The sequence below is a fragment of the Calidris pugnax genome, unplaced genomic scaffold, assembly GCF_001431845.1.
Source record: "Calidris pugnax isolate Ruff unplaced genomic scaffold, ASM143184v1 scaffold245, whole genome shotgun sequence".
NCBI classification, from domain to species: domain Eukaryota; kingdom Metazoa; phylum Chordata; class Aves; order Charadriiformes; family Scolopacidae; genus Calidris; species Calidris pugnax.
In genome coordinates, this window is record NW_015090982.1 from 1,085,246 (window position 1) to 1,110,207 (window position 24,962).

Genomic DNA, 24,962 nt, shown 5'->3' on the forward strand with positions numbered 1-24,962 from the left:
GCACGGGTGGGGGAAAGGAGGCGAGGAGGACAGGGGGCGAGGGGGGGGCAATGGATGGACGGACAGACGGACGGACGGACGGATGGACAGACAGATGGAAGGATGGATGGATGGATAGATGGACAGACAGAAGGATGGATGGACAGATGGACGGACAGGCAGATGGATGGATGGGTGGATGTATGGATGGATGGATGAACACAAGGACGGATGGACACACGGATGGGTGCACACCAGGATGGGTAGGTGTGTCCCCGCACCATCAGTTGGGTGGACAGGTGGATGGATGGACAGAGGGACGGACGGATGGACAGAGAGATGGAGATGTGGACAGAGGGACAGACAGACAGAGGGACAGACAGACAGAGGATGAGACACCGGACCCTTGCAGGCTGCACACAGACTGGCCGAGCAGGGTCAGCCACAGGTCCCCTCCCTGGCTCATGCTGCGGCTCTTCCCCCGGGGGCTGGACCCGCAGGGACCCCGGGAGCCCAGGCAGGGGCTGTGGTGGCGGTGCCACCCGCGGCGCTGCCCAGGGCGGTGGCAGTGTCCCCCCCCTGATCCAGCCGCAGGGATAATCCGCTTTGCCCGCGCAGGGACCAGATGGCCCCGCTAAGTGGGTCAGGCGGGAGCAGGGGACACCAGGGAGGCAAGGAGCCCCGTTTTGCTTCCTAATAGCTAAAAAAAATCATAATCAAGTGAAACAACATGGAAGAGAAAAGCCTGGAGATGGTGGAGCTGGGGGGACACGGCCCCCAGTGCCCGGGCTAGTGGTGGGATGGGGCTTGGTGCCACCACGGAGCATCCTGTGCTGATGGGGTGGAAGTATTGGAGAAAAGCAGCTCCTGTTCTGCAGCCTCCAGCATGAACTTGCCCAGCAAGAGGCCAACCAGCCAGGGTCCTCCTCCTCCCCTCACCCCCTGCCAGCCCATGACAGGTTATTTTGACCTCCTGGTCCCTGTGCCAGCCCAGGACTAGGACTCTGGGACACTGCCAGGCATGGTGCAGATTGGGGGATGCCTGAGCCCCTCACAGAGGGTGGGAAGGGGTCGAGGAGGCTCGTCCCCACGCGAGAAGGATCCCCCAGCCCACCAGCTGTCCTGAGAGCACCTGACGCTGCTGTCCCCACTGTCCCATTGTCCCCACTGGACCTGGAAGCCCTGCTGTCCACAGCATCCCCACTGTCCCCACTGGTCCCACAGGTCCCACTGTCTGGGTGGGCCCTTTGTACCCCATAGACCCTTCCCAAACCAGCCACAGCCTCAGCTCTTCACGTTCCCCAAACCCATCCCTGCCCAGAGCTGGGGAAGCATCCTCTCTGTCCCAGTGCCCATCTCACCACGGGAGCTGGGGCTTTGGGAGCACTGGGGGAGGCAGATCTTGGGGGTCGGGGCTGGCGAGATGGGTCTGGGGGAGCCTCGCACCCTGAGCAGGGCATCACCCCTGTGTGAAGTCTCCTCATGGCTCAGCCCATCCCTTCCTTCTTGCCCCAAAGGGGCCGGGATCTGGCCAGCACCCCTGCAATGGGGAAAAGGCACAGCGGAGCTGGACGCCCCCCCAGAACCCCTCACTGCTGGGGGAGGAATTGGCCAAGGGGGCAGGAAAACCTCCACACCCTGTGGCTTCTTCTTGCGTCGCCGCTGCCCGTCCTCTCCCAGCCCGGCGCTGCCGTGCCACGGCTAAAAATAAATCCAGCAATTTCTAGGAAAGTTCCTTGGAGAGAGCGAGGGAACGAACGGGAGCAAGCGTGGGCTGGGGGGAGCACACAGCCAGCACAGCCCGAGTGTGTGGGGTCCTGGGCACAGAGCAGGGGGGTCACTGAGACCCCCTGCCTGGCTGGAGGCAGCTCACGGCACTTGCAGCATCCCCAAATCTCAGGGGATTCACCATCCCACTCATCCCAGGTGAATGTTTTTCCCCAGAGCATCTGGATGGGGAAAAGTTGGGGGGGAGGCTGGGGCTGCTCATCCCTGGGGAGACCTCTTACTGCCAGGGAGGGGGAAGGATGTCAGGGGGCATCGTCACCAGTCCCAGGATGCGTGGGGCAGCCTGGGGGTCAGCTGGGGGGGGCAAATTTTTGGCAGGCACGAGAGCTAAAATAGCCACACAGGATATTTCTGCCCCAAAACCGGCTGTAAGAGGCATCAGCCCCCTCCCCTCCGCTGCAGGGCCCCCAGCACATAATTGGGGACAGCTTTGCTGAGCCGCTAAGCTCCCCTCTAAGCAGCTAAAGGCGAGTGGCTGGATTTCCAGCCAGAGCATCCCTCCGGCTGCTCACCCGGCCGGGAATACCGGGGAGGGGGGGAAGCGCTGCTGCCCACCCCGGTTCTGCCTCGCAGCACCCACAGACGTTACCTCCACCATCAGCAGAGATTAATTCCACCCTTGGCTCGGTGCTGCAGCCGGGATGGTGAGGATGCCGGGCGCAGGAGGAGCCTGGTCGCATTCGGATCCCAAAGGGAATTTGCAAAGGGTGGGGTGAGAGATGGATCTCCCAGGCAGGAGATAAACATGAGAGCTCCCATGGCCGGGTGGACAGCCCCGCTGCTGCCACTGGGCTGCACGTGACTGAATCCTGCCCAAAATTTAATTTCACATCCCAAAAGGAGGAGAACCCCCCGCGCCCTGGGCTGAGCCAGGGCCAGACCAGAGCCCTGGGAGTTGGGAAAAACCACTTCGGCTCTTCCCCAGCTCCAAGGCCAACCTGCTGCACCAGAGCATCACCAGAGCTGGGGTGAGTTGGGGAGAAACAGGGGTGTTTGTGGTAAGGGATGGCTCTGAGGGGCCGTGTTGGGCACCCACGGGGACAGGAGGTGCCCCCGGCACACACAATTCCCGCACAGCCCAGGGCAGAGGGACCGAGTGGCTCTCGCTGGAGCACGGGGACACTGAGGAAGGTGCTGAGCAACCCTGTCCCACCAGCGGGGGACACGGGGGACCTGCCCTGACGAGCCCTGTCTGACCCCCGAGTGTTCCCTGGCATCCATCCCACATCCCCTCCGACGGCCTCTGAGCATCTCCTGCTGTTCATCTTTTCCAGACAGGCAGGGAAGGCATCAGTCTCCAAGGGGTTCGGGATTCCCAAAACCTCCAAACACATTTCTCACCATCTCCAGCCCTCGCTGCCCCCCTCGCCAGGGCAGCCACCACCCGCAGCGTGCTCTGCCGTCACACACCAGGGGGTACTTCCACCTGAAGGGGTTTTGGTGAGGACTTTGTGGAGTAATTATGAGCAGCTTCAGAGCCACAACCGCTTCTGCCCCACAAGGCTCTTGGTCAGGACCAGAAACATCTGAACGAGGCTACACCGTGCCTTAAAATTCACCTCAGTCTTATTGCTGGGTGCCCCCCGGCTCAGATGAGCCCATCTCAGCCTCAGGCTGGTGGTGACATCCCTCCGAATTCTCTTTTCCAGGCGGTGAATGCCACCCTTCAGGGAGGGCTTTCTCCTCCGGTGACACTTTATTTCCCAGTCCCAAGTTGAGGTACCAGCGCCGGGGAGAAGAGAGACCAGGCAGGAAGCACGGGTGTGAAATACTGGCGTGTTTATTGGTTGGCACTAGATTACAGCCTACACTCTTGTCAAACTGGCATCCACGAATTTTATTTTATTTTTTTTTAAAATCCTTTAAAGACAGTGACGACCTCGCACACACCTCCAGCAGAGGAACCACGCTGCCCGCTGCCCTCCCTCAGCACAGCTGCACGCAGCCTCCACATCTGGCCCAAAAACACCCCCAGACCCTTTGCAGAAGAGGGACGAGGGGGGGTTGTCATGACACCAGAGCTGAGTGTGGCGTGGGCAGCGAGCCCCCCTCCCCACCGGCCTGTCTGGGGAACACCACGGATGAGAAGACCCAAGTGACGTAGGGATGGGCTCCACCTGCCAGCCCAGACCCAGCAGGAGCAGGAGAGCACCCGCGTTATTCACAGGTCGAGCAAAGATCTGACCTTCAACAGAAACAGAACGTGTTTTCTACTAATGCATTTGACTCCGACCAAACATGTCATAAGTAAGAATGAGTCCAAGTCGGTAAGAAAGAGAAAAAAGCATCAGCTGAAATGCTAGATTTCCAAAGTGCCCTTGCAGCTGTAAAGTGTTTTTGCGAACCGTTTCGACTTAATGTATCATAAAAAAAAAACAACCCCACGTGTTAACTCTACCAGAAGATTAGAAACACAAAGCGCTGGAGCGAGGAACAGGACTCTGCAGCCAGAAAAATAAACCAAAACAGATTACGGGAATTACAAGTCCAAAACCACCTAGAATTCACAGAGAATTGAGTATTTAACTTACTTACGATTCACTGAATAATCACGGAAAGCCTTAGGCTTCTTTCAATTCTAATAAATTAGCAAGTTTGCTCTCTACACCAGTTTTCCCTCCTCCAAACTCTGCCATTTCCATGGGAAAGGTGGGCAGCAGCAGCACCAGAGCCTCCACTGAGACATCCCAACGGACACCAGCCGGGCACAGAGGAGCAGGAAAGCCCAGGAGATCACTCACCGCTCTGCTGCTGCCATCGTCCTCCCCAGGCCTGGATGCTTGAACGACTCCAAAAAGTATCCACGAGGTTTGAAAAAAACCCCATTTTCCACAGGGACTGCTCCAAGCAGGAGAGGTCGGTACCTGGGTTGGTATCAAAGCCTTCTCCTTGGTCATGAGGGTGAGGCTGAGACACAACCAGGAGAGACGGCCAAAGCCCCACAGCTCTGGTCCTGGAGGTACCTCGGTGCCATGAGGAATGGAAAAGCCTAAGGCAGAGCCACTCGTACCCACGGACATCCAGGTGGTGCCATCAGCAGGACAATGTGCCCAGGTCTGTGTCCCGTCACCGGGCACACGCTCTGCCAGGCACTAGGATCCCGCTCTCTGGCTCGGGGGGGGTCTCGGGTACAAAGAGTTCATGAAAGGGCTGAACAGAAAATGCAAAGTGATCGTTCCAGATCTTCTGCTCTAATAAATAGAAAACAGGACATAGAGGAAGTTCTGCAAACACTCTTGGACCTCCCAGGATTAATGTGAGGCAATTCTAGAGCCAATTTCTCAAGTATAACTTCAAAATTCTCACTTTCCCACAAAAAAAAAGAAAAAAAAGAAAAAAAAACCCCAACCCTATCAACTAGCACCAAAAAGAGATTTTATACATCTCCTAAATACATCTTCAATCCAGTTAAGTGTTCTTTTTTCACCCCTCTACACCTCCCTCAGTTATGTACAGAGCTCATGACACTACACCCAGTAAAACACTACACGTATCTACACACCACCTTCCACCACTGAGGCCGAGTCCCCTCTTAACCGCGTTAAATTCATCCCAACACCAAGAAAAAGCGAGGAACGTCCATATGTCTGTGTGTTACAGCCTCTGACACCGAGCCAGGATGAGAGACACCAGAAGGAAGGTCACCCGCGTCCCCAGGCCGTGATGCAGCCACTAGATGATGCTGTCTTATTAAGCAGGGAGGAGAGAGCCAGGAGGAAAAACCCAGGGATTTAAAAGCAGGACCAGAGCAGGGGATGGATTCCACAAAGTTGTTGAGTATCTCTGTAAGGTAAGAGTTCTTCACACCAAAAAGCATCTGCAACAACTTCATTTCTTGGTACAAGTTTGGCTAAGACACTGATTTTGATCCTTTCCCAAGAACCAGCACCAGCTGCAGCTTCTACTCCAGGAAAGTTAAATATTCAAACCCATCTTTCACCCCCGTCTCCTTCGCACAGGTACAAAGATTGCATCCAGCTGTCTGAAAAGCACAAACGCATCCATTTGGGATAAAACAGCATTTTTGAGAACGAGGGAGAAAATCTGAAGTTGTTCTAACCCGGAGAGGCAAATACTCCATCTGGGCACCTTCAAATATTTTGCTTTTCTGGAGCAACCAGAGAGTTGCAAAACGGTGACTGCATTTTCTGCATGGAAAAGCTGAGGCAGAGGCCCAAAGTCCGGGCGAGATCTGGGAAGGGAACTGAGGATTCCTGACATTCCCTACCCACATTTTTAGCCACTGAATGCTTTGTGTGTCTGCACAAGGGAAAAAAGCAACACTAGCAGATTCCGATCCCTTGTCATTTTTCAGTTTGTAGAGTTTGCTTTAAGGCACATTCAGGACCACGCTGGATTCAACTCCCTTCTTGCTGCAGAGAAATTTGGGAAGTGCACACATCCATCTGCTGAGGAAAAAGCTGATGTGAACACTTAAATCGCAGTTTTTTTCTGGAATTGGAACCGGAAAGCAGTTCCTTTCCAGCCCCCAAACCAGAGCTCTTACCTTCCTCCGCAGCAGCGAGGCCGAAGGCCACCGTCGGAGGAGACGCAGCCCCCCAGGGGAGCAGGAGGTCGGACACACAACCCCCCCGGGGTCGGGCTCTGCTCCTTCCCCACCAGCACCACGCAGCCCTTTGACTTCACAGCAGCCTTAGAGCACACACCTGCCTTACCAAGAGGGAACCAAAGCACCCTGAGAAGGAACCGCGTCCCCCGAACGGAAGAAAAAGGAAATAAATCCCAACGGATGCATTTTTGGATGATGGAGAGACAGCAAGTGCCTTCACCTGCCCCGCGCCTTCCTCCGGCAAAGCGAGGCAGGAGATGGCATCCTTCACCTGAAATCCAAGAGTTTCTCGTAGTGTAACCTACACAGAAAAACTCAATTAGATCCCAGCAGGTTTTACTACCAAGGATGTGCACTCCCAAGTATTTCTTGCATCTCACCCTACTGATGGGGGGAAGAAATAACAAGATTGTAACAAGCCAGATGTGTTCTCCCCATCCAATCCCCGCAGCAGCTCAAAAAACCTCATTAGGAAGTGCTCTTCTGTTAAAGCCCATATTTTCATCCCCTTCTATTTTAATTACGATTACTGGCTAATGGAGTTTATCAGTAATACCACTCTAAGACGTCAGCTCTGTTTAACAGCATCAAACACAAATGAACTGACCATCTGCAACTTCTGAATTATCTTTTCGCTGCAGGTGATGCAACTGCCCCACTCCCTGAACACCTCAGCCCACACCCTCTTTTCGACAGACTCAAGATATTTCAGCTGTAAAACCACTCAGAGACCACAGGTCTTGTCCCGAGAGTCCAAAATCATGAGCAAGTAACATGTATCCCACGCAGCCATCATGTCCTGCCCCCTTCTCAGCCATCCCTGCCTCAAGTCCTGGAGGGCTCCTACAGTTCAAACTCTAATGTGTTTTTAACTAGGAAAAAAAATAAATCTCATTTTTAGCTTGCAAAGTAGCCATTAATTCAAAAGGAATGGTACACCTGGAGAGGGAAATGCCAAACCTGGAGAGGCAATGCCACTCGTACTTCTAAGAAGCCACCGCAGTTGCGAGGGAGGGTTCTCTGAGCTCTGCCCAACAGCCCTGGCTCACCCCAAGGGAGCACAAACCAGCTCGGCCAGTGCTGGTAAGAAGGAAAACCACTGTGCAGAGATAACAGAGGTACAAGCCCCCTCCTCCCCAGATTGGTAGCAATACCCAGTATCTGTCTAGACTTAAACAATCCATCTTTGTGAAGAAACCAAAAGACGTCTTTGTGAAGCAACCCGAAGTACTCCAACAGCCCAGAATGCCAGATTTCAGGGAGAATGGAAAAAAAAAAAACAACCCACCCTTCTTTCAGCCTTCTCTAGGCATCTCCAAGGAAAATGAGTCACCTCCCGGGCCCGGCAGTGTCACATCACACCCTCGCACAGCCAGGCACCAACACAGCAGCACACACAGCTGCGCGGCACAACTATCGAACGCTGTGAGGAAGTGTCACCAAACAGGAGATTACACACGTTACTAACTGAAGAAAGGTTTTTTTCCTTTGGGAAGCCTCAGCACGAGCAACGTCAAATTCAAAACCCCAAACCCATCTTAGAGTAACCACTTCAAGCCAAGGGTGCTGCACGTTTCCTACCGCACATGACTTCTGAGCTCCCGTTATCCAACGCATCGAAATCCCTGCTCCACCACACCAAAACCTGACCTGGAGAGACTTCCTAGAGCTCCATATGTTCCATTTCGGCTCCACTAAGTTTAATTACACTTGGAACTCTTCTGCAGAGGGACCTCTTTGAATTTCACACATCAGTTAGGATCCTCCAAAAGGTTTGGGATCTGACAAACCCCGCTGGAAGAATCCAGCAGCAGTTGCTGGAGACACTGGTGCCCCAGGGGTGTCTTCCCTTTCCTCCTGTTCCCATGCTGGAGCCAACAAATCCCAGTTTACCCACTACCCGGCATCAGCTCAAACCACCAGCTAACACTTTGCTGCCACAGCAGTAATCCAAACTGGCCTGTCAAACACTTCCAGTGACAGAGACCCAGATTTCTGTAAGTATTTTGAGGTTTAAAAGATCAGGAGGCTAAGCATGTTGAAGTGCTGAATGCACTTCTCCCATTAAGATCTCAAATACATTTAAAAATCCAGATGGCAGGATGCAACTCCGCTATACGAGGATTTTTTTTCTAATTTTGACAATACCAGAGGAAGTGAATGAATGTTGAAGGGTGGGAACCGCTCTGAGACCCTCCTGCGCCGAGCAGTGGGTCTCCCTCTTCTTCCATCGCTCAGTTTGGGACCCTGAGGTGACCCTGAGCTGCACAGAGAAATCCAGTGCTCGAGTCTTTCAAGGACCAAGAATTCTCCGCCTCTTCCTCACTGCAGGCAGACTTGCTTCTTGATGTACCAAGAGTGAGGTGATCTTGTACGTACCATGAATTCGTGTATGAAAAGCAGGAAGGGAAAAAGCAATCCTATTAGTGAAATGACTCTACCCCTAAATCGTCACAGAAGACACTGGAAGAAGACACCGAGACCCCTGGGCTCAGAGGTTTGCCAATAAGTAATTCATAGGAAGCTGAGCATCATCAACACGCCTGGCATTTATCCCTAATTGGGTTTCAGAGGACGAAGAGAAGCATCTGAAACCCACACCTTGAGGATGACTCGATGGATTTGCCGCAGACTCGGAGGATGTCTAAACGGAGCATCGTTATTCCTGGTTTATTTACAGAGAGGCCAGTGCCAAGCAAGATGGAAGCGCAGGTTGAAAGCCAACCTAAGGAGGTTATTCTTCAAGGGGAAGCTGAGACACATTGTCACCTTCGACTTAAAGGGTCAGGTGAGACACTACGTGGTTTGAGGTAAGAATCCCACTATCTCCAAGGCCGGCTCGATATAGCACCAGTTTTAGCAAGGGGGGGAGAGTCTGAGTCTGTTCCTGGGGAGGGGGGTCGCAGTTGGTCAGGAGAGCAGCCCCTCGCAGCGCCAGCACGCAGGCTCCAGTCCAGACCCCAGAGCACACATTATCCTCAAAACAACTCCTGTCACTAATAAAGGTAGTTTGATTGTCGGTCCCAAACCAATTTAACATCATTTTTTGGAGAAAAATCACCTAAACTGCCAGGGCACACAGCTGGATCGTTACCAGAGAGGAGCCTCAGATGCTGAGGGGGACGGGAACTGGTGTGGGGCAGGGAGAGATTCGGGCAGCACAGGACTAAGGCCCATTCTGAAATCTCTGGTAAATAAAGGCTATTTCTACCCCAGGAGCTATTTCCAGTTAAGAAGGCATAATATCGGCCACTGGATGTTACTGTGTTAACAGCATCAATTCATGCCACATTAAAACACTTTCTTGGCACAATTTATTTTTTTCTGACCCAAACAAATAAGCCATTAGCAAGTCATTAACAATATTCTACCCTAAATCGTCAGTTTAACAGCCCTGTAAAAACAATTTTTTAGTTTAAAAACAAAAGTGTGCATGCTGTCGATATTAAAACTGCAGTTACTCTTTCAGGAGTACCGGCTGTTTCGTCGCAAAGCATTTCCAACATACTAATCTGTACAGTAAAGACAAAAAACTCAATTGAAGGCAGTAGATGGCTGTGTTAGTGCCACTCACGGCTCGGTGACAGCGGACTGGCTGAATTTCTTGTAGGCTTCCAGATACAATATTCAAAGCCCTTTGTTTGTTTTTGAGAGTTTGGTTCAGGCCGATCAGCACAGAGTAAGAAAGTATCGTACATTCGGTCTCTCAGTTGAAGTGAACTGAACTGGTGTAATTTAGGCTCAATTCCAGCTGCTCGGTTTCAAGCTACTCCTTGAATAATGCCTCTCAGCTTTTCCTTACGCGTGGTTTTTCGTTGTTAGCCATCACTGGCACTGCTTTTGGCCTTGCTACTCCACGCTGATGAAAGCAGGGAGAACGAGTAAAGGAACAGAATAGGATCTTAAAATGAACAGCTTCTTGCCAAAGCAGCAAGGATACCATTCCCCCTCGTCCCAGGCTCCATGGATATTTCCAGCAGATTTTTATATTGTAAGCGCTTCTCGGGAAGAGAGAAAACTCCGGAACAGTGAGTATTTATTAGAATATTTTTTGTTAAATAAAGAGGAGGGGGAAAAAAAAAGAAAAAAAAAAAAAGAGAGAGAGTACTGCAGATTTAATTTCACATCTTGGCTATGCTCTGACAAAGGAGAAGTTACTGAATTCAGCAACTACTTCTTGTCCCAAGCCAGGGATTAATTAATGCCCCTCCCAAAACTTGTACCTGTCCCAACCCACTCCCCAGCCCCTACCCCTTCCCATTTTATTTCCCAACTAGACAACACTGTTGGCAAATCAAGACAGCATGAAACTTACATCAATAAAAACAACAAAAACAGGAAAAAAAAAAAAAGGAAATGTGCCAATGCATCAGGGGAACTATCCTATTAAACGGTGTATTTCTCCAGCCAGCAATTCTGCTCTGAATCAGCTGTACCTTTCACGGAGGGAGAGTTTAAACGTTTTGAGCATGCTCCATGGTGCAATTGTAAGTGCTGCAGAACCACAGGACAAGAGATCCAACACCTGAATTTCTCCCCCCGGACTTCCTTTCAGGGACACACACAGTTATCCAGCCCAGGGTTCGTGCAGTAACACTCAGCGAGTAGGATCCGATGCTTTAGCACAGATTACAAGTCTCCAGTTCAGCACGGTATAAGGCATGTGGACAAGAAGAGACATCAGCAGAACGCAGCAGGATCAGCACAACAGCATTGGTGATCGACGCTCCAGTTTGTCAGACTTTGACCCCACTTCGAATCCCTGATTCCTACCACAGACAAGGAAATTCAGTTTCTATCATAGCGTTTCTGAGGCTATTTATTTTTGGCCAAGTGCTAAAAGACCAACTCCTTTTTTCGTTTCGATGTCAATGCAGGAAACCTTGGCGGAAGCTGGAGGAGAAGCAGTGGAGCAGCAGGGATGTCTGCGGGGGATCAAAACTCTGCCCTCAACTTCAAGTGTCACTGCACTAAATCGGGAGATACTGAACGGGGAATAAACTGGCCCAGCCACTAGCACTGTCACAGAATGTGTATTTTTTTTAAAAAAAAAAAAAAAACAACAGAAAAAAAGGCAAACAGATGAATTATGAACCCTTCTTTTCAGAAGCAGACCAGGATTAAAAAAAAAAAAAAATTCCCGCAAAATTAAAACGTTAGATTCTCCATCTAAAAAAAGTTTATACATATGCGCTGAAAGTGACCACCACACAGGTCTGAACAGCACCTTACAGTACAGACTAAGACTTAAAAAGAGCTGATCTCACATTTGAAGTCTTTTAATTAAAAACAAAAAAAAAAGTGGCTATGGCTGGGATGACACGAACGGGACACTTCAGAACACAAGGCAGAGGCCAAACTGGCAGCCTCGCTCGCCAGGCCATGGAAGCGGTGTCACGGGAAAGGGGCACTTCATGCACAAAATGTATTTTACAAAATACATATCCAAAAAAAAGCAAAAAAAAAAAGCCAACAACAACAAAAAAAATAATAATAATCCCACCTTGCACTAAATTGCAGCACTCTCAACACTTGCTCTGCCACAGGCTGCTGCCCATGCCTTGTTTGATAAGAGGAGGCATGTGAAAAAAGGGGAGGGGAGGGAAATCCGTGTTTCAGTCTATTTTCAAAATTTTTCTCATGGGGACGTCTTCAGTCATCTGATGTCAGACACGGAGCTCTCAGAGTACGTCGTGGTCATGACAGGAGTGCCGTTGTTTGCCAAACAACCTTGCCTCAAGGTTTCAAAATACGAGGCCTGCACCGGTTTATGATACTGCAGAACTTTTATGGCATCTTCTATCTTAAACCATTCCCTTTTCCTTCCTGTGGGTAAAAAGGAAAAAAAATCAGTGTTATCCTCGCTATGTTTAAACATTCCTGTTGATTAGCACTCATTTCTTAGTCTTTCCACAAGCCTCTTTGTACACAGCCAGAGGAAAGTCACGTTACAGGTGCCACAGTGCCGCAGTTCACAACCCTCGTGCAGAACAACAGGTTCATTTTCACTTGGGAATCTGATTTAAATGCAAAGATTTCAAAAGATAATGGGGAATGATAAGCCACACTGCCCACATACATTTTCTTCTACTCTTAGAAAGGACAACTCTTCATGCTCTTTGCTCAGTATCTTCAAATGCAAGAATTTGCATAGGGCCACGAAAATTATCAAGGGTCATGAAAATGATCCAAGGGCTGCAGCACCTCTCCTCTGAGGACAGGCTGAGAGAGTTGAGGGCTGCAGAAGGCTCCGGGGAGACCTTGGAGACACTTCCAGTCCCTCAAGGGGCTCCAGGAGAGATGGGGAGGGACTCTGGATCAGGGAGGGGAGCCGTAGGAGGAGGGGGAAGGGTTTGACACTGAAAGAGGGAAGATGGAGCTGAGATGTGGGGAAGAACTTGTTTGGTGTGAGGGTGGTGAGAGCCTGGCCCAGGTTGCCCAGAGAAGCTGTGGCTGCCCCATCCCTGGAGGGGTTCAAGGCCAGGTTGGAGGGGGCTTGGACCAACCTGCTCTGGTGGGAGGTGTCCCTGCCCAGGGCAGGGGGGTTGGAACTCGATGATCTCTAAGGTCTTTTCCAACTCTAACCATTCTATGAATCTATTAATTAAATACCAAATTGCTGTAGAGGCAATGGCACAGCTGAACTGACTTCTGTTGGGCCACAGGGACACAAAAGCCATAATGTGACCACAATTTTTTTCCCCCAAGCAACCAAAGGACACACCACTGCAACTTTTCTCGAGCTGCAACTTTCCTTGACCGCCATCACAAGGATTCCAGCTCCCAGAGGGATGCTGATGTGTTTTTTCTGCATCAAACCAGCTAACGCTCACAAGCGCAGAGAGCTTACCGATATTGACAGAGTCCTCCCAGTCTTCCAACACTTCTGTGACAATAAGTACGTAAACATATGTCCTGTGTTTCCTGTCCCGATTCTAGAAGGCAAAGGGAAGAAAATAATGATAAAGATACCCAGGGAGCAAAGGCAGGCGGGCACGTGGTGACTGCAAGTGACATGGTGCCTCATTACGATGCTGCGGTACCTTGTGTGGGGTTTCTCTCACATTATAGCTCGTTCTCAGCTATTACAAATTGTGTTTTCAATGAGGGGTCTGAAAGTATTCATAGGGATTGCAGCCCAAAAGTCTATTTTGTAATCTATAAGGCAGTACTTGGTGGATGGATATGCTTATAAATCAGTTCCTCAGATAGAAAAAAACAGGCAGGAAAGATTTTTACCTACTTCACACAGCTCTGAAATAGTGGAAAAACAACTGTAAGAAGAGCTGTGCCTAGTACCTGCTGCTTGTGTGTCTCCCCAGCACTCCTCAGGTGGTCCCACACTCCTAAAAGCAGCCCACACACTCCACCACGTTGCAGGGGCCAGTTTGGCAACGGGTGGTGGCAGGTGCTAAAGAACAAAGGGGAGTTGCCGCTCCCCAGCTGGTGGGTGGCATTTCTGGCAGCAGGAAAGGTATGAAGGCACTGAGAACATTCACTGTGACTCTGGCTTATCACTCCTGAGCTCAGCTGAAGTGGAAATTGCAAGAAGATCAATATCACTGAAGGGATCAGCAGGCATTTTTATTTAAATGGGGAGTTTGAAGTTTTCCTTCAATCAAGTTCTCTAGTTCACTTCAGAACAAACTAGGAAGTGATTTTTACTCCAAGACAATTTTTTGTATCAAAATCTCACAGCCTCCGTGTCCAAAACTTACCTCAAAAATTCCCACTAATCTTCCTAACGTCCCTTTCACTCCAGCCTATGAAAAATTTAAAGAGAAAAAACACATGCTTTAACAACAGGTCAGTACACATTTCCTTATTTGTTATGCAGAAACAGTTCATTTAGAACAGGAAGCAAATGCCGTAAAATTCTGTTAATCTGAAAACAACATGGTCACAAGAAAGATGACACAAATGTATCACAAGCTCTAACCATACATGCATTCCCAGGAGGTTTTTTCTTTTCTATATTCAAAGCATTTTGGATTCAATCTGGAGGGAAAAAAATATTATTTGATGAGTTACTAATTGCATACCAATATACCCTGAACGACCAGAACCTCCTCTAAAGGTTCTCTGCATGGATAGAATTTGCTTTGGGTTTGGCAGTTTTACCTTTTTGAAATTATAGTTTAAGAAAATAACTTTAAAGTATAGATAGGACATCCACTTACACCATCAAAGCAAGATGACAGCCACCAGGTACCTCGGGGATGGCCTGCACACATTCAAAGCAAGCTCATATAAACATAAAATACTTTCAATGCTGTAACGTGGCCTCCGCAACAGGAACAAGATTAGTTCTGATATAACACAAAACGCAGACGCGCATTGAAAGACAACTTTTGAATCAAGCCCAGACACAAATCAAGGGGAGATCTAAGCAATAGTTTTGTCTTCTATTTGAATACTACCGAGGATCTACCCACTTGATCTCATCTGCTGTCACTTTTGATCCCTCCGCTCACCGCGGCGCAGTCGCTGTCTCCAAGCGCTGTTTCTCGCCTCTGCTTTGGGGAGTTTGCATCACGCGTGAATGCAAAACGCCAGCCCACTCTCCTGCCCCCAGACTCCCCCCCACTCCTTTTACAATAATTTACATTCCCTTCTTTTTTTTTTTTACGACTGTAAATGGATAGAACTCGAGTGCTACAGACAAGATGAGATTTTTTGCTCCACGACTGAATTGGTCTGAAACACCACACACAATCTGGCGCATGATCCTGCCATGTTTGGAAGGTAAATTTGGCTGCCGGCTCCGGCAGCTGGAACACATCCTAAACAGTTCAGGAAAATAGTGCCTCTGCTCTGGCAGACAAGATATAGAGATCTGATTATGTCAGGCTTTTTTATTTTAAAAAAGATGTTTGGGTGAGGACAATTACATGTGGAGATACACCGTTTCCCACTTGTTCGACTACTAACCCGTCGCTGTACGGTCATATGCTTTTAGAAAGGAAGCGCTTTCATTAATTAAAAGACTTTGATGTTTAAGTTCCCAGCCTACTAAATGAACACACAGATAGTAAATGATACAGCCAGGACACACCTCACTATTGCTTCTAACAACTGCCCCAAGAGAAAAGGATTTGTAGCTCCCCCTACGCTACGAGCATTCATGGAAATCTATAATTCCTCCCGTAACACACTCCCTGACCTCTGCTTCCAGAAAGGAGCTTTTCAACTGAACCTTTTACGTTGTTTTCGCATGCAAAATTTATTGTCACATCAGTATTTCTGACACTCTGCTCAGCCCAGAGGTGGACCACTGACTATTAACCACAAGGCTATTTCTGGAGTCAAACAGCAATTCCATGAAGGTCACCATAGGCGTGTGCGCAGCCCAGCGTGGCCGGGACAGATAACTGGGCCTGACCTTTGCGGGTGAGTGATTCTACCTCATCTGCAAAACTGCTGCTGCTAACCTGGTCTAATCTCTCTCAGAAGCCAACTGGAAGGCAAATACTTCAAATGAATTTCATTCAAAGAACTCCTTCAGCAGCCTCGATAGGTGGGCTTTTTTTTTTTTTTTTTTCAGATAAGCAACCATATCCATCAGCCAGCAGTAACACAGAGAGAACACGAGGCTTCCACCTTCACAACATACACACATATATATAAGTATATTATAAGGTGAAGAGTAATCAAATGATTCAGTTTAATAACTGTCTTAAGCCCATTTTCTTCACTTGCTCCTGGAGAAGGCTGTTGAATTTCTGCTGTCGTTACCCACCTGCAAAGGCACTGAATCAAAAGCCAGGGATGTTGTTGTGATGGTTTAGCAAACTCCCAAGCCTGACGAGAAACAAATTTATCTCCAGGCAACTAGCCAGCCTGGAAACTGAGCACGAATACTGCACAACCAGGCTCCCAAGCAGCTCATCCCAGCTCTAAAACTGTGCTTGAAGTAACACAGGCAGGTGAGGAGCCCTCCCTTCTGCTCCAGTTAAACAGAGAGGCGATGGAAATAACACTCTGCCTGCAAACCAGCATCATCCTTCGCCGTTCTCCCTAGTCTTATTCACCCAAAAAGGCACAAAAGGTGATGCTGAGACAAACATGCGCTGCAGGGAAACCACACTGAATTATCATTAGACAACTCAAAAAAACACTAAGTTTTTTTTTCACATATTAATTTATCACATGCAGTAGGAAATGGCGACATAAATTAATGGTTTGATTCAAAAAACGATTGGGTTGATAAAGAGAGTCCTTATGAAAGACTGCAAAGCACAACAACCGAAGGTGCTCTCATCCTGTTTTACTGGTGTAGTGGATTTTAGACACCACACAGGACATACAACGCAGAGGGACCGGATTGTTATACATGTATTTTTGATAAAGCACTTAAATCACACACAAATAGAAAAGTCACTGTCTCTGTACAATCAGGTACTTTGCTTAATTGAACAAACGTGGAAGTGGAATTCACAGTCTCACACAAGTTTCACAGAGTCATAGACTGGTTGTGGGTTGTGGGTTGGAAGGGACCTTAAAGCCCCCCCAGTGCCACCCCCTGCCCTGGGCAGGGACACCTCCCACCAGACCAGGTTGCTCCAAGCCCCCTCCAACCTGCCCTTGAACCCCTCCAGGGATGGGGCAGCCACAGCTTCTCTGGGCAACCTGGACCAGTGTCTCTCTACCCCCACAGCAAAGAATTTCTTCCTGAGATCTCATCTCAATCTACCCTCTTCAATAAGTTTCTAACACAGAACAACAACAAAGAAAATATGCTATAGCTGTTTCTCTAACAAAGCAAGCCAGATAACGGGACACAGAGCTGCCAGGCTCCTCTCTGGGCAAGCTCTGTACCTCTTGCTTTCCCACGGGCCAGCCCCTCGGCACCTTCCTGACTCATTTCCACTGCAGGACAATGAGCATTTTCTTGGAAAGTTAAAAGCAAAGTCACAGGCTCGTCCAGGATTGAAGCTGAATCTAAATCTTAATTTGCACCAGATGACTCGGGAATTTTCTCCTCGGTAATAAAATGAATTGAGTATCCTCCACCCTTGTGGGCCACAACAGTAAGTGTCTGGCAGAGCCAGCACAATTGATTTGGGCACGTGTTCCCCCCCAGCATCATAAGTGCTGCAATCCTCAAAATACACGCCTGTCTTAGGAGGATGCTATTAAACCCATCAACACGGGTAGGAGAGCACCAGCACCAACTGTTCCATCTGCAGGTGTGAAAATAAAGCATCAATCAAAGGACAGTATTCCCCCAGGAAGAGGCACACTCAGGTATAAAAGAGGACAGACAGAGCTTGCAAAATGAGCTTTTTTGTTTTTTTTTAAACTGCTCTGTAGATCCAAATCCGTTTCCAGCTCCCGAGGTAGCCCTCACTGGAGGAGAAGACAGATCTGGCAGGAGCACATCAGTGTCACAGCCACAGCCCCACACCAGCACCCGACTTCAAACCGCTGCCGCGCAGCCAGAGGGGTGGGCCAGGCACTCGGGACAAGGAACAGAAATCTGGGAGGAAATGAAGCTTTACTAGTTCTGCTGCTCATGGAACAACTTGTTTTAATAAAGAAAAATTACTGAAGACATCCAAGAACAGCAGGTTCAGGTTTCAAAGCTGAAAATAAGTTGGGGTCAGATGCAAAAAGCAGCCTGCAGCAACACCATCTGTTCCTAGGGACAGCTTTTATTTCCTTCCATCTGAGCTAAGGAAAATGTGGGTTGGAATTTCAGCTATTTTACTTTGCTCTATTCGGCTCAAAGCCTGCATCTACTACAGATTACTGCTGGGCAAGAGGACTGTGGTAAAACACCCGAATCTTTGTTCTAATACTCGCAGAACTGAAGGTAGTAAATCACACCCATAAAGAGTGCTAGCTCGGACAAGTTCTAAAGACACCAATTACAGACCTGCCAGGCAAATTTTCTTGCTGTCTCTACTGTGTCTCAGAGGGTTGTACCTATTCATCGAATTCTTTACTGCACTGCAATGTAAAAAAAAAAACCAACAACCACCAAGTAAAATGCTTTTACATTTGTGAAATGGAAATGCAATGCCATAACAAAGCGAAGAATTTTAAGACACTGCACTGATTTTTATGAAGTTAGAGTACACAGGGTAACAAACAGTAATCCACTTAGTCCCCAGTTTGCACTGAATATTACTAAATCTAGGAAGAGTTCAACACCATCGCTTCAGTCCTTGGTCCTTTCCTTATGCACAATCCTTTCCTTAAAAATAGTCTTCCTATTTTAGGGCTGAAAAAAATCAATATTCATATTCTAAATCACTAACAAAATGCATGAAACAGAAAAGATTATTTATAAAGAATGTTTAAGAGAGAAAAAAAAAAAGAAAAGAGGTCTAGCAACCAGATCAAAGTACTATCACGATGGACTATTTTTTATATTGGCATCAATTGCCTGTTTGATCACAGATCAAGCACAATTTATCCGGCTTTTGATTCCCATGAAGAAAGCAGGACTAACACTCCCATAATTGTATAGAAATTGACATTTACTAAGTATTTAAAGGTCAGGATGTGAATGATGCTGTAAGTGCAAAATGAAATGCCTTTGGGTTTAACAGATGAGTGTGGAGGCTTTTTTCAAAGTCACTCCATAATAAGTTTAATTTAAGGCATCTATTTCTAAAACATGTTCTTCACCAGTTGCTCACACCCATAAAAAAAAACGCTTATTCCTAACACAAAATTAATTTTGGGGAGAGAATGCAATAGCAAAAAAATCCAAGAATGAAGAAACAAAAATTATACTACAGTGGGGCTAGGGATTATTTTAAAAAGGCACAGCATTTTTTCAGACCCATAGAATGGTCAGAATTGAAAGGAACCTTAAAGATCATCGAGTTCCAACCCCACTGCCCTGGACCAGGTCCCTCCAAGCCCCCTCCAACCTGCCCTTGAGCCCCTCCAGGGATGGGGCAGCCACAGCTTCTCTGGGCAACCTGGGCCAGGCTCTCACCACCCTCACACCAAACAAGTTCTTCCCCACATCTCAGCTCCATCTCCCCTCTTTCAGGGTCAAACCCTTCCCCCTCCTCCTGGGCTCCCCTCCCTGATCCAGAGTCCCTCCCCACCTCTCCTGTAGCTCCCTTCAGATACTGGAAGGAGCCTTCTCTTCTCCAGGCTGAACACCCCCAACTCTCAGCCTGTCTTCACAGGAGAGGTGTCCCAGCTCTCTGATCGTTTTCGTGGCCCTCCACTGGACCCATTCCAACAGGTCCATGTGCTTCCTGTGTTGAGGACTCCAAAGCTGGACCTTAGAACGTACCTGGAGATTACAGCTGGGTAAGACTGACTACGCCATTTTTCAACATTCTGTCAGAAATAAGCGCTTTTATTCTGAAATGCTGCTCTCATTCAGAGCTAATGTGCTTGTCTACTGCTGCCATGCCTAAAAACAATGCCCAAGAACTCAAGTCACTTCAAATTTCATGTGGACAACAGCCAGCGTGACAAGTGTTGGTACCTGTCTACTTTAATACGTGTGTTAGTACAGATTAATATAGATAAGGACTATCTCAAACTAGGACAAGGACTTCTAACTCAAACCGGGACAGAAGGATCACCGGTTTCACGCAGAATCAACATTTCATTTGCAGTCTTCTAAATACTGAGAGTCAGAAAGAGAGGAGAAAGATTTCTTTATATGGCAGTTATTCCAGCAATGACATGGATAAACTCAGACACATACGTGGTGAAATTAAAACAGTGAATGCAGAAGCTAAAAATCTTAGTTTAGGGAAGCATATTTTAAAAAGCAAATGCATACCATGCAAAAAAGAATGAATTGAGAAAAAACAGCCTATTGTCATCTTCAAAGACCACAAGCAACTGAAAGGGTAATGAGCCTTTCCAGCTCTTCCAACTGTCTCTTATTAAAATGGAAAAGGCACACCACAGCAAAAGAAAGTCCACAAATTTCTTCCATAACTTTGACCAGCATGCAAACCACCTTCTTTTAGAATAAAAATTACTTTGTGTTCATCGACATGGAGGAAACTGGATGTTCCCCCTCCCAACACAAGCAGCAGACTCTACCTGCTCCACTGAGCACTGGCTCCCTTGTGAGGGACAGACGTGCCTGGCCCAGGAGAGGAGCAAAGACATCAAACCTTCTCAGAAATCAGCACCAGCTACAACCTACCTGAAAACACCTAGATTCACATGAAAAGATGAATGAGGGTTACTAGCCAGCATGGACACCATTTGCCCGGCAAGCAGCCTCCTAAAATACCTCCCCTGCCAAATCAATAGCACGAGCTGGGAAACTGGGGGCACTAAAGCCCCGTCCAGCGTTACCGCTGTAAATACAACCACCGCTCCCCTCCCGCACACACGTTCCCCAGCGAACAGCTCGTGGAGCTTAAGGCAGCTGATGTTCATTATAATTGTGTGTGTGGATCGTAAGCAGTGACTGGAACACAAACCTATCTGAGGAAGGTCTAAGAGCTCGCCTGTGTCTCCCCCCTCCCGTGTCAGTCAGCTCATCGTTAGCTGCAGAAGCGCTCAGGTAATTTTACACACAACAGGCTGCTCCTGTGAGCACGAGAGGGCTGTCAGGAAAGCCTTTATGGTAACAGCACCTGAGAGCTCCATTTCAGATTCCCACCCTGCCCTGGCATGGCCCACTCCCAGGTGTGGTGGAGACCAGCCCTTGGGGTGATCCTGCTGCTTTGGGAGCTCTGGATGTTGACTGTGGAGCGGGATTTGGGGAGATGGGTGCTTCTTCGCTGGGAATGACTCAACCCTGCCAGGCTGCCACAGTTTGAATTACATTCTCGTTCGGCACCGGCCCACGTGAGCGAGGGAACACCAGCTGAGCGAGAGGGGATTATCTCAGCCAGCCCAAACCAGTTCCTTCGCTGCAGACTGAGCCCGTGCCAAGGCTCCCTTTCAGCCACCGAGCTGTCACGGAAAGAGAGAGGCTCTTCCAAGGCGCTGCCCCAGAGAGGGAGGGTCGATACAGATTTCTTTTTAAGGATTTGAAAGGTGAAGCCACGCATCTCCTGAATGAACCCTTGACTTCTGTATCAGATCACTTAATTCTCAGTAACAATTGGGCTGTAAAGCAGGAGTCTGCAGCTAAAAATATTTCTATTGTTCTGGTTAAACTCACTTTGGCTTGTAATGTGTTTGAAAGATCGCCGAGTTACTAAAAAAGCAGGAGCTGCATAACAAGCTGGAAACAAAATTTGCCAGCAGCAATCCCCAGTCCTAGAGGGACCTACAGACGTTTTTTTTTAAAAATAAACGTTGACTGGATAATCTTTCATATCTTTCTTATTAACTGCTAGATTATAAAAACACCCAGAGAGAAACACACAACTCAGGAACTGCCACATTAGATCAGTCCAGAGGCCCAAGTATTCAGCATTTTGTTAGACAGCAGCAGGTATTTAGAGATACTTCAGAGAAAAACCTTCATACAGCAGATAATTAAATAAAGCAACTACCGGAGAAGCTCCCTCCCAAGTCCCATCAATTAGCTCTTGATTTCTGTTCTGTACCACAAAGATTTATAACCCTCTTGAAAGCATTTTTAATCCTGCCTTATGTAACTAACTGTGAACCTACTTGGTCATCCATATATAACCATTTAATCGTTTCTGAATCCAAACATCTCTCCAATTCGACAATATTCAGCAGTGAATTCTAAACACATGTTTTACATACAATGTAGTCAACTACCATTTGCTGTCTTTAAATTCCTTACGAAGAATAAAATTGTTCTTCCAGCTTTAAGAGAAAAATATGCCTTCTCCATACAGATCATCAATCTGTATTTGATCTGCTATTTGATTTCTTTCTGAAAGAGCTTCAAGTAAAAACAAACAAACACGAACACATTAGGAATTGTTGCTTTTAACTCCTATGATCAATTTCTCTCATTCACATAAAACTCAAAATATCACAGAATCACAATAAAATTCAAAATATGTACCAGACCAAACTGAGGTCCCTAGTTTGGAGTGTCATTAGTGGCTCACAGAGCCTTATTTCTGCTTTCTACCCAAGTATTAGACAGTTCTGCAAAAGCACAGCTGTTTTCCGATGTTCTCTTTAGGAAACTGTCCTTCTTACAGAGAAAACAAAACAGAGAATATCATCGCATGTATTGAAATGACTATAGCTTCATTTTATCTATTTTCAGTTAAAAGTATCAGGCGAGGAGAGGCTCATTCCGACTAAGAGCCTTAATTACATTCCTGTGCTATCTTTATTTAGGACTCTGGTTTCCCTCCCACATCTGATGTGGATATCGCCTGTGACCATATTCCCCTTCACTTTAAGGAAAACAAGCCAGAGTGATAAAAACAAATTCCCAGAGCCCTGGCTATGCATGGGCAGCAAAGCTCCAGTTCCTGTGAAACACTCACCTCTTCACAGACTTCTCGCACAGCGGCCACGTTGGGCTCCTCCTCGGGCTCCATGCCACCCCCAGGGACAATCCATCGGTCGGGATGACGACTGCTGCTAACCAGCAGCACCTGCGGAGAGGAGGGCAGAGCTGACGGACACACTCAAGGCAACGGTCCTTCCCAGAGCCCAGCGGCACAGGAGAAGTTGTCTTTGTATCTCTCACCCCTCCAAACACAACCAATCTAACATGAGTCCTTGAAAACACTCCAGTTTTTCCCAATTTCTTTAGTCCCTTTCAGGCAGCTGTGCAAACTCCATTATCAGTGACACCAAGGCACTCCAACACTCCAAATGATTTCAGTCATTACCTTCTCACCGCTCCAGCACATCACAGAATAAATCATGCCCCTGCATACCCAACCAACGATCTGCTATTTGATACAGCAGGACAATACTTACGCTGTCAGAGCTCACTGCTGTATGCAGGGACACCCCATGGTCCCCACAGCCTGGGATACACATTGTGCAACAACATAAGATGGCACAGAAGATGTTCAGCACCTTCACCCTTTGCAGAAGGGGCTGGATTTAACTTTATTGGTACCTTGGGCCTTTTTGCCTCTGCAGTGACACTAACGACATACACAAGGTGGGTAACTGGCCATTAAAATATTTATGTTCAATTGTTTTAACAAAGATTTTTAACTTCCCTGTTTGACTCTTCTTATGCAGGAGGCACCAAAGAGTTCTGCCCTGGAGCCAGCACTTGCTTGCTTTTGGTGTAGATGAAGTTTTAATGAGATATAAGCCAAATACAAGCCTACGCTAAACGACCTAAGGACCCAAGGAAAAGGCTTCATGGAAGGACAGACTTTTTTTGACTCAGGAAAATGATTCAACTGGTTCCACAGGAATCATTTTTCTTATGCCTGCTTTGTGGCAGTTTTTCTTGAAACATGTTTTATTCCAGTGTAATTCTGTTCCGTACAAGTTCAGGTTTTGTTTTGGCATCTTCTGGAAATAAAAAGCTAAACTGACAATCTCAACTGGCTAAAAATGTTCTCAAAGAATCCCAAGACACCATGCTTATTAAATCTACTTGCAATACCTCCACGAGCAGAGACGGAAACTAAAAACAAAACTAATACTGTTTTTTTCAGCTCTCTAAACAAAGCTTGTTCATTAGAGTTATCATGCTATACTTCATCATTTCACTGGCACAAAGCTTACAGCCAAAGCGACTTGCTCCAGAAACTTTCCAACATACCAGTCCAATTAGGTTACAGGCCAGCTGTAACAGTTTCAATCAGACATTCTGAAGTTAAACTGCGGGAGACACTAAAATCCCAGGCTTTACTGTCTAAATGTTGATTTACCAGTAGGATATGAAAAGATTTGCACTAATTACCAAGAGGAAACCTACCTACAGAATTCAAAATTAAACTTCTGAAACAAAAACAAGCATAAGAGTTCCAGGGTTTCCCCAGCTCTTTTATCTTTTGAAAATTCTCATCTGGCAACCAACCACCCTGCAAAGTGATCTTTCGTTTTCCAGGGCCACCCAGACCATGCCAGTTCAGCAAAGGGAAAAGAGAGGGGCCAACAGGCTAGACCACGCTGGGATGAGGAGATCAGGGTCCATTCTGGGGGTCCAAAGCACAGCTCTCAAACCCGGAGTAGCAAAAGCCTAAGGCAGAAACCAAAGAAGGGTCACAATAAACGTTTTGGCAACGGCTGGTCTAACCTTTCCTAAATCTGGAACTAAACTCGGTGTTCTCAAGTGTCAGCACTCCTCTAATCAGGAATTTTCTGTGGATCCCATCAATAATGATGTCCCAAAGCCTCCTATTCCTGCTTCGGTTCAGAACCCACATCTCAACCCTGCAATGCGTGAAGAAGCATCATTTATCAAACAACCCCATTTAAATCCCTGAGCACTCCCCAGTCTGTCTATTGAATTAAGGCAATTAAAATGCACACTAGAAATGAATTAAGCTGAATGGGCTACCTTAATTCTGCAGCTTCCTAATGGAGATGCTTACTGCCTTAGCTGTCTTCTGGCTAGGGCTGCAATGGAACAGCATTGTCTTTATAGTAACATCTCCCATGGTGTTTGGCCTTCTTCAAGAGGAAGTCAGAATTCCTTTCTCCCAAACATCCATTCCATATAAAACGCGATCCGTAAGCCATGCCTAATTAGGGAATGTAAACTTCCTTCATCCTCAGAGCCGTCAGGGCTGGGACCGCAGCCAGGTACCGTGGGCTGGAACCG

At 47.7% G+C, this 24,962-nt stretch overlaps 1 protein-coding gene across 1 annotated transcript in view; it reads right to left on the reverse strand.

Moving 5' to 3' along the window:
- Positions 1 to 3,529: 3,529 nt before the first annotated feature.
- NUDT3 (nudix hydrolase 3) overlaps positions 3,530 to 24,962 on the reverse strand; it is a 32,922-nt gene continuing 11,489 nt past the window's right edge. The window contains exons 2-5 of the mRNA XM_014953698.1: positions 22,708 to 22,818; positions 14,056 to 14,100; positions 13,188 to 13,272; positions 3,530 to 12,163 (exon numbers count right to left, since the gene is read on the reverse strand). Coding sequence (XP_014809184.1) covers positions 11,994 to 12,163; positions 13,188 to 13,272; positions 14,056 to 14,100; positions 22,708 to 22,818 — 411 coding nt within the window. The 3' untranslated portion in view covers positions 3,530 to 11,993. The remainder of the gene's footprint in view (positions 12,164 to 13,187; positions 13,273 to 14,055; positions 14,101 to 22,707; positions 22,819 to 24,962) is intronic.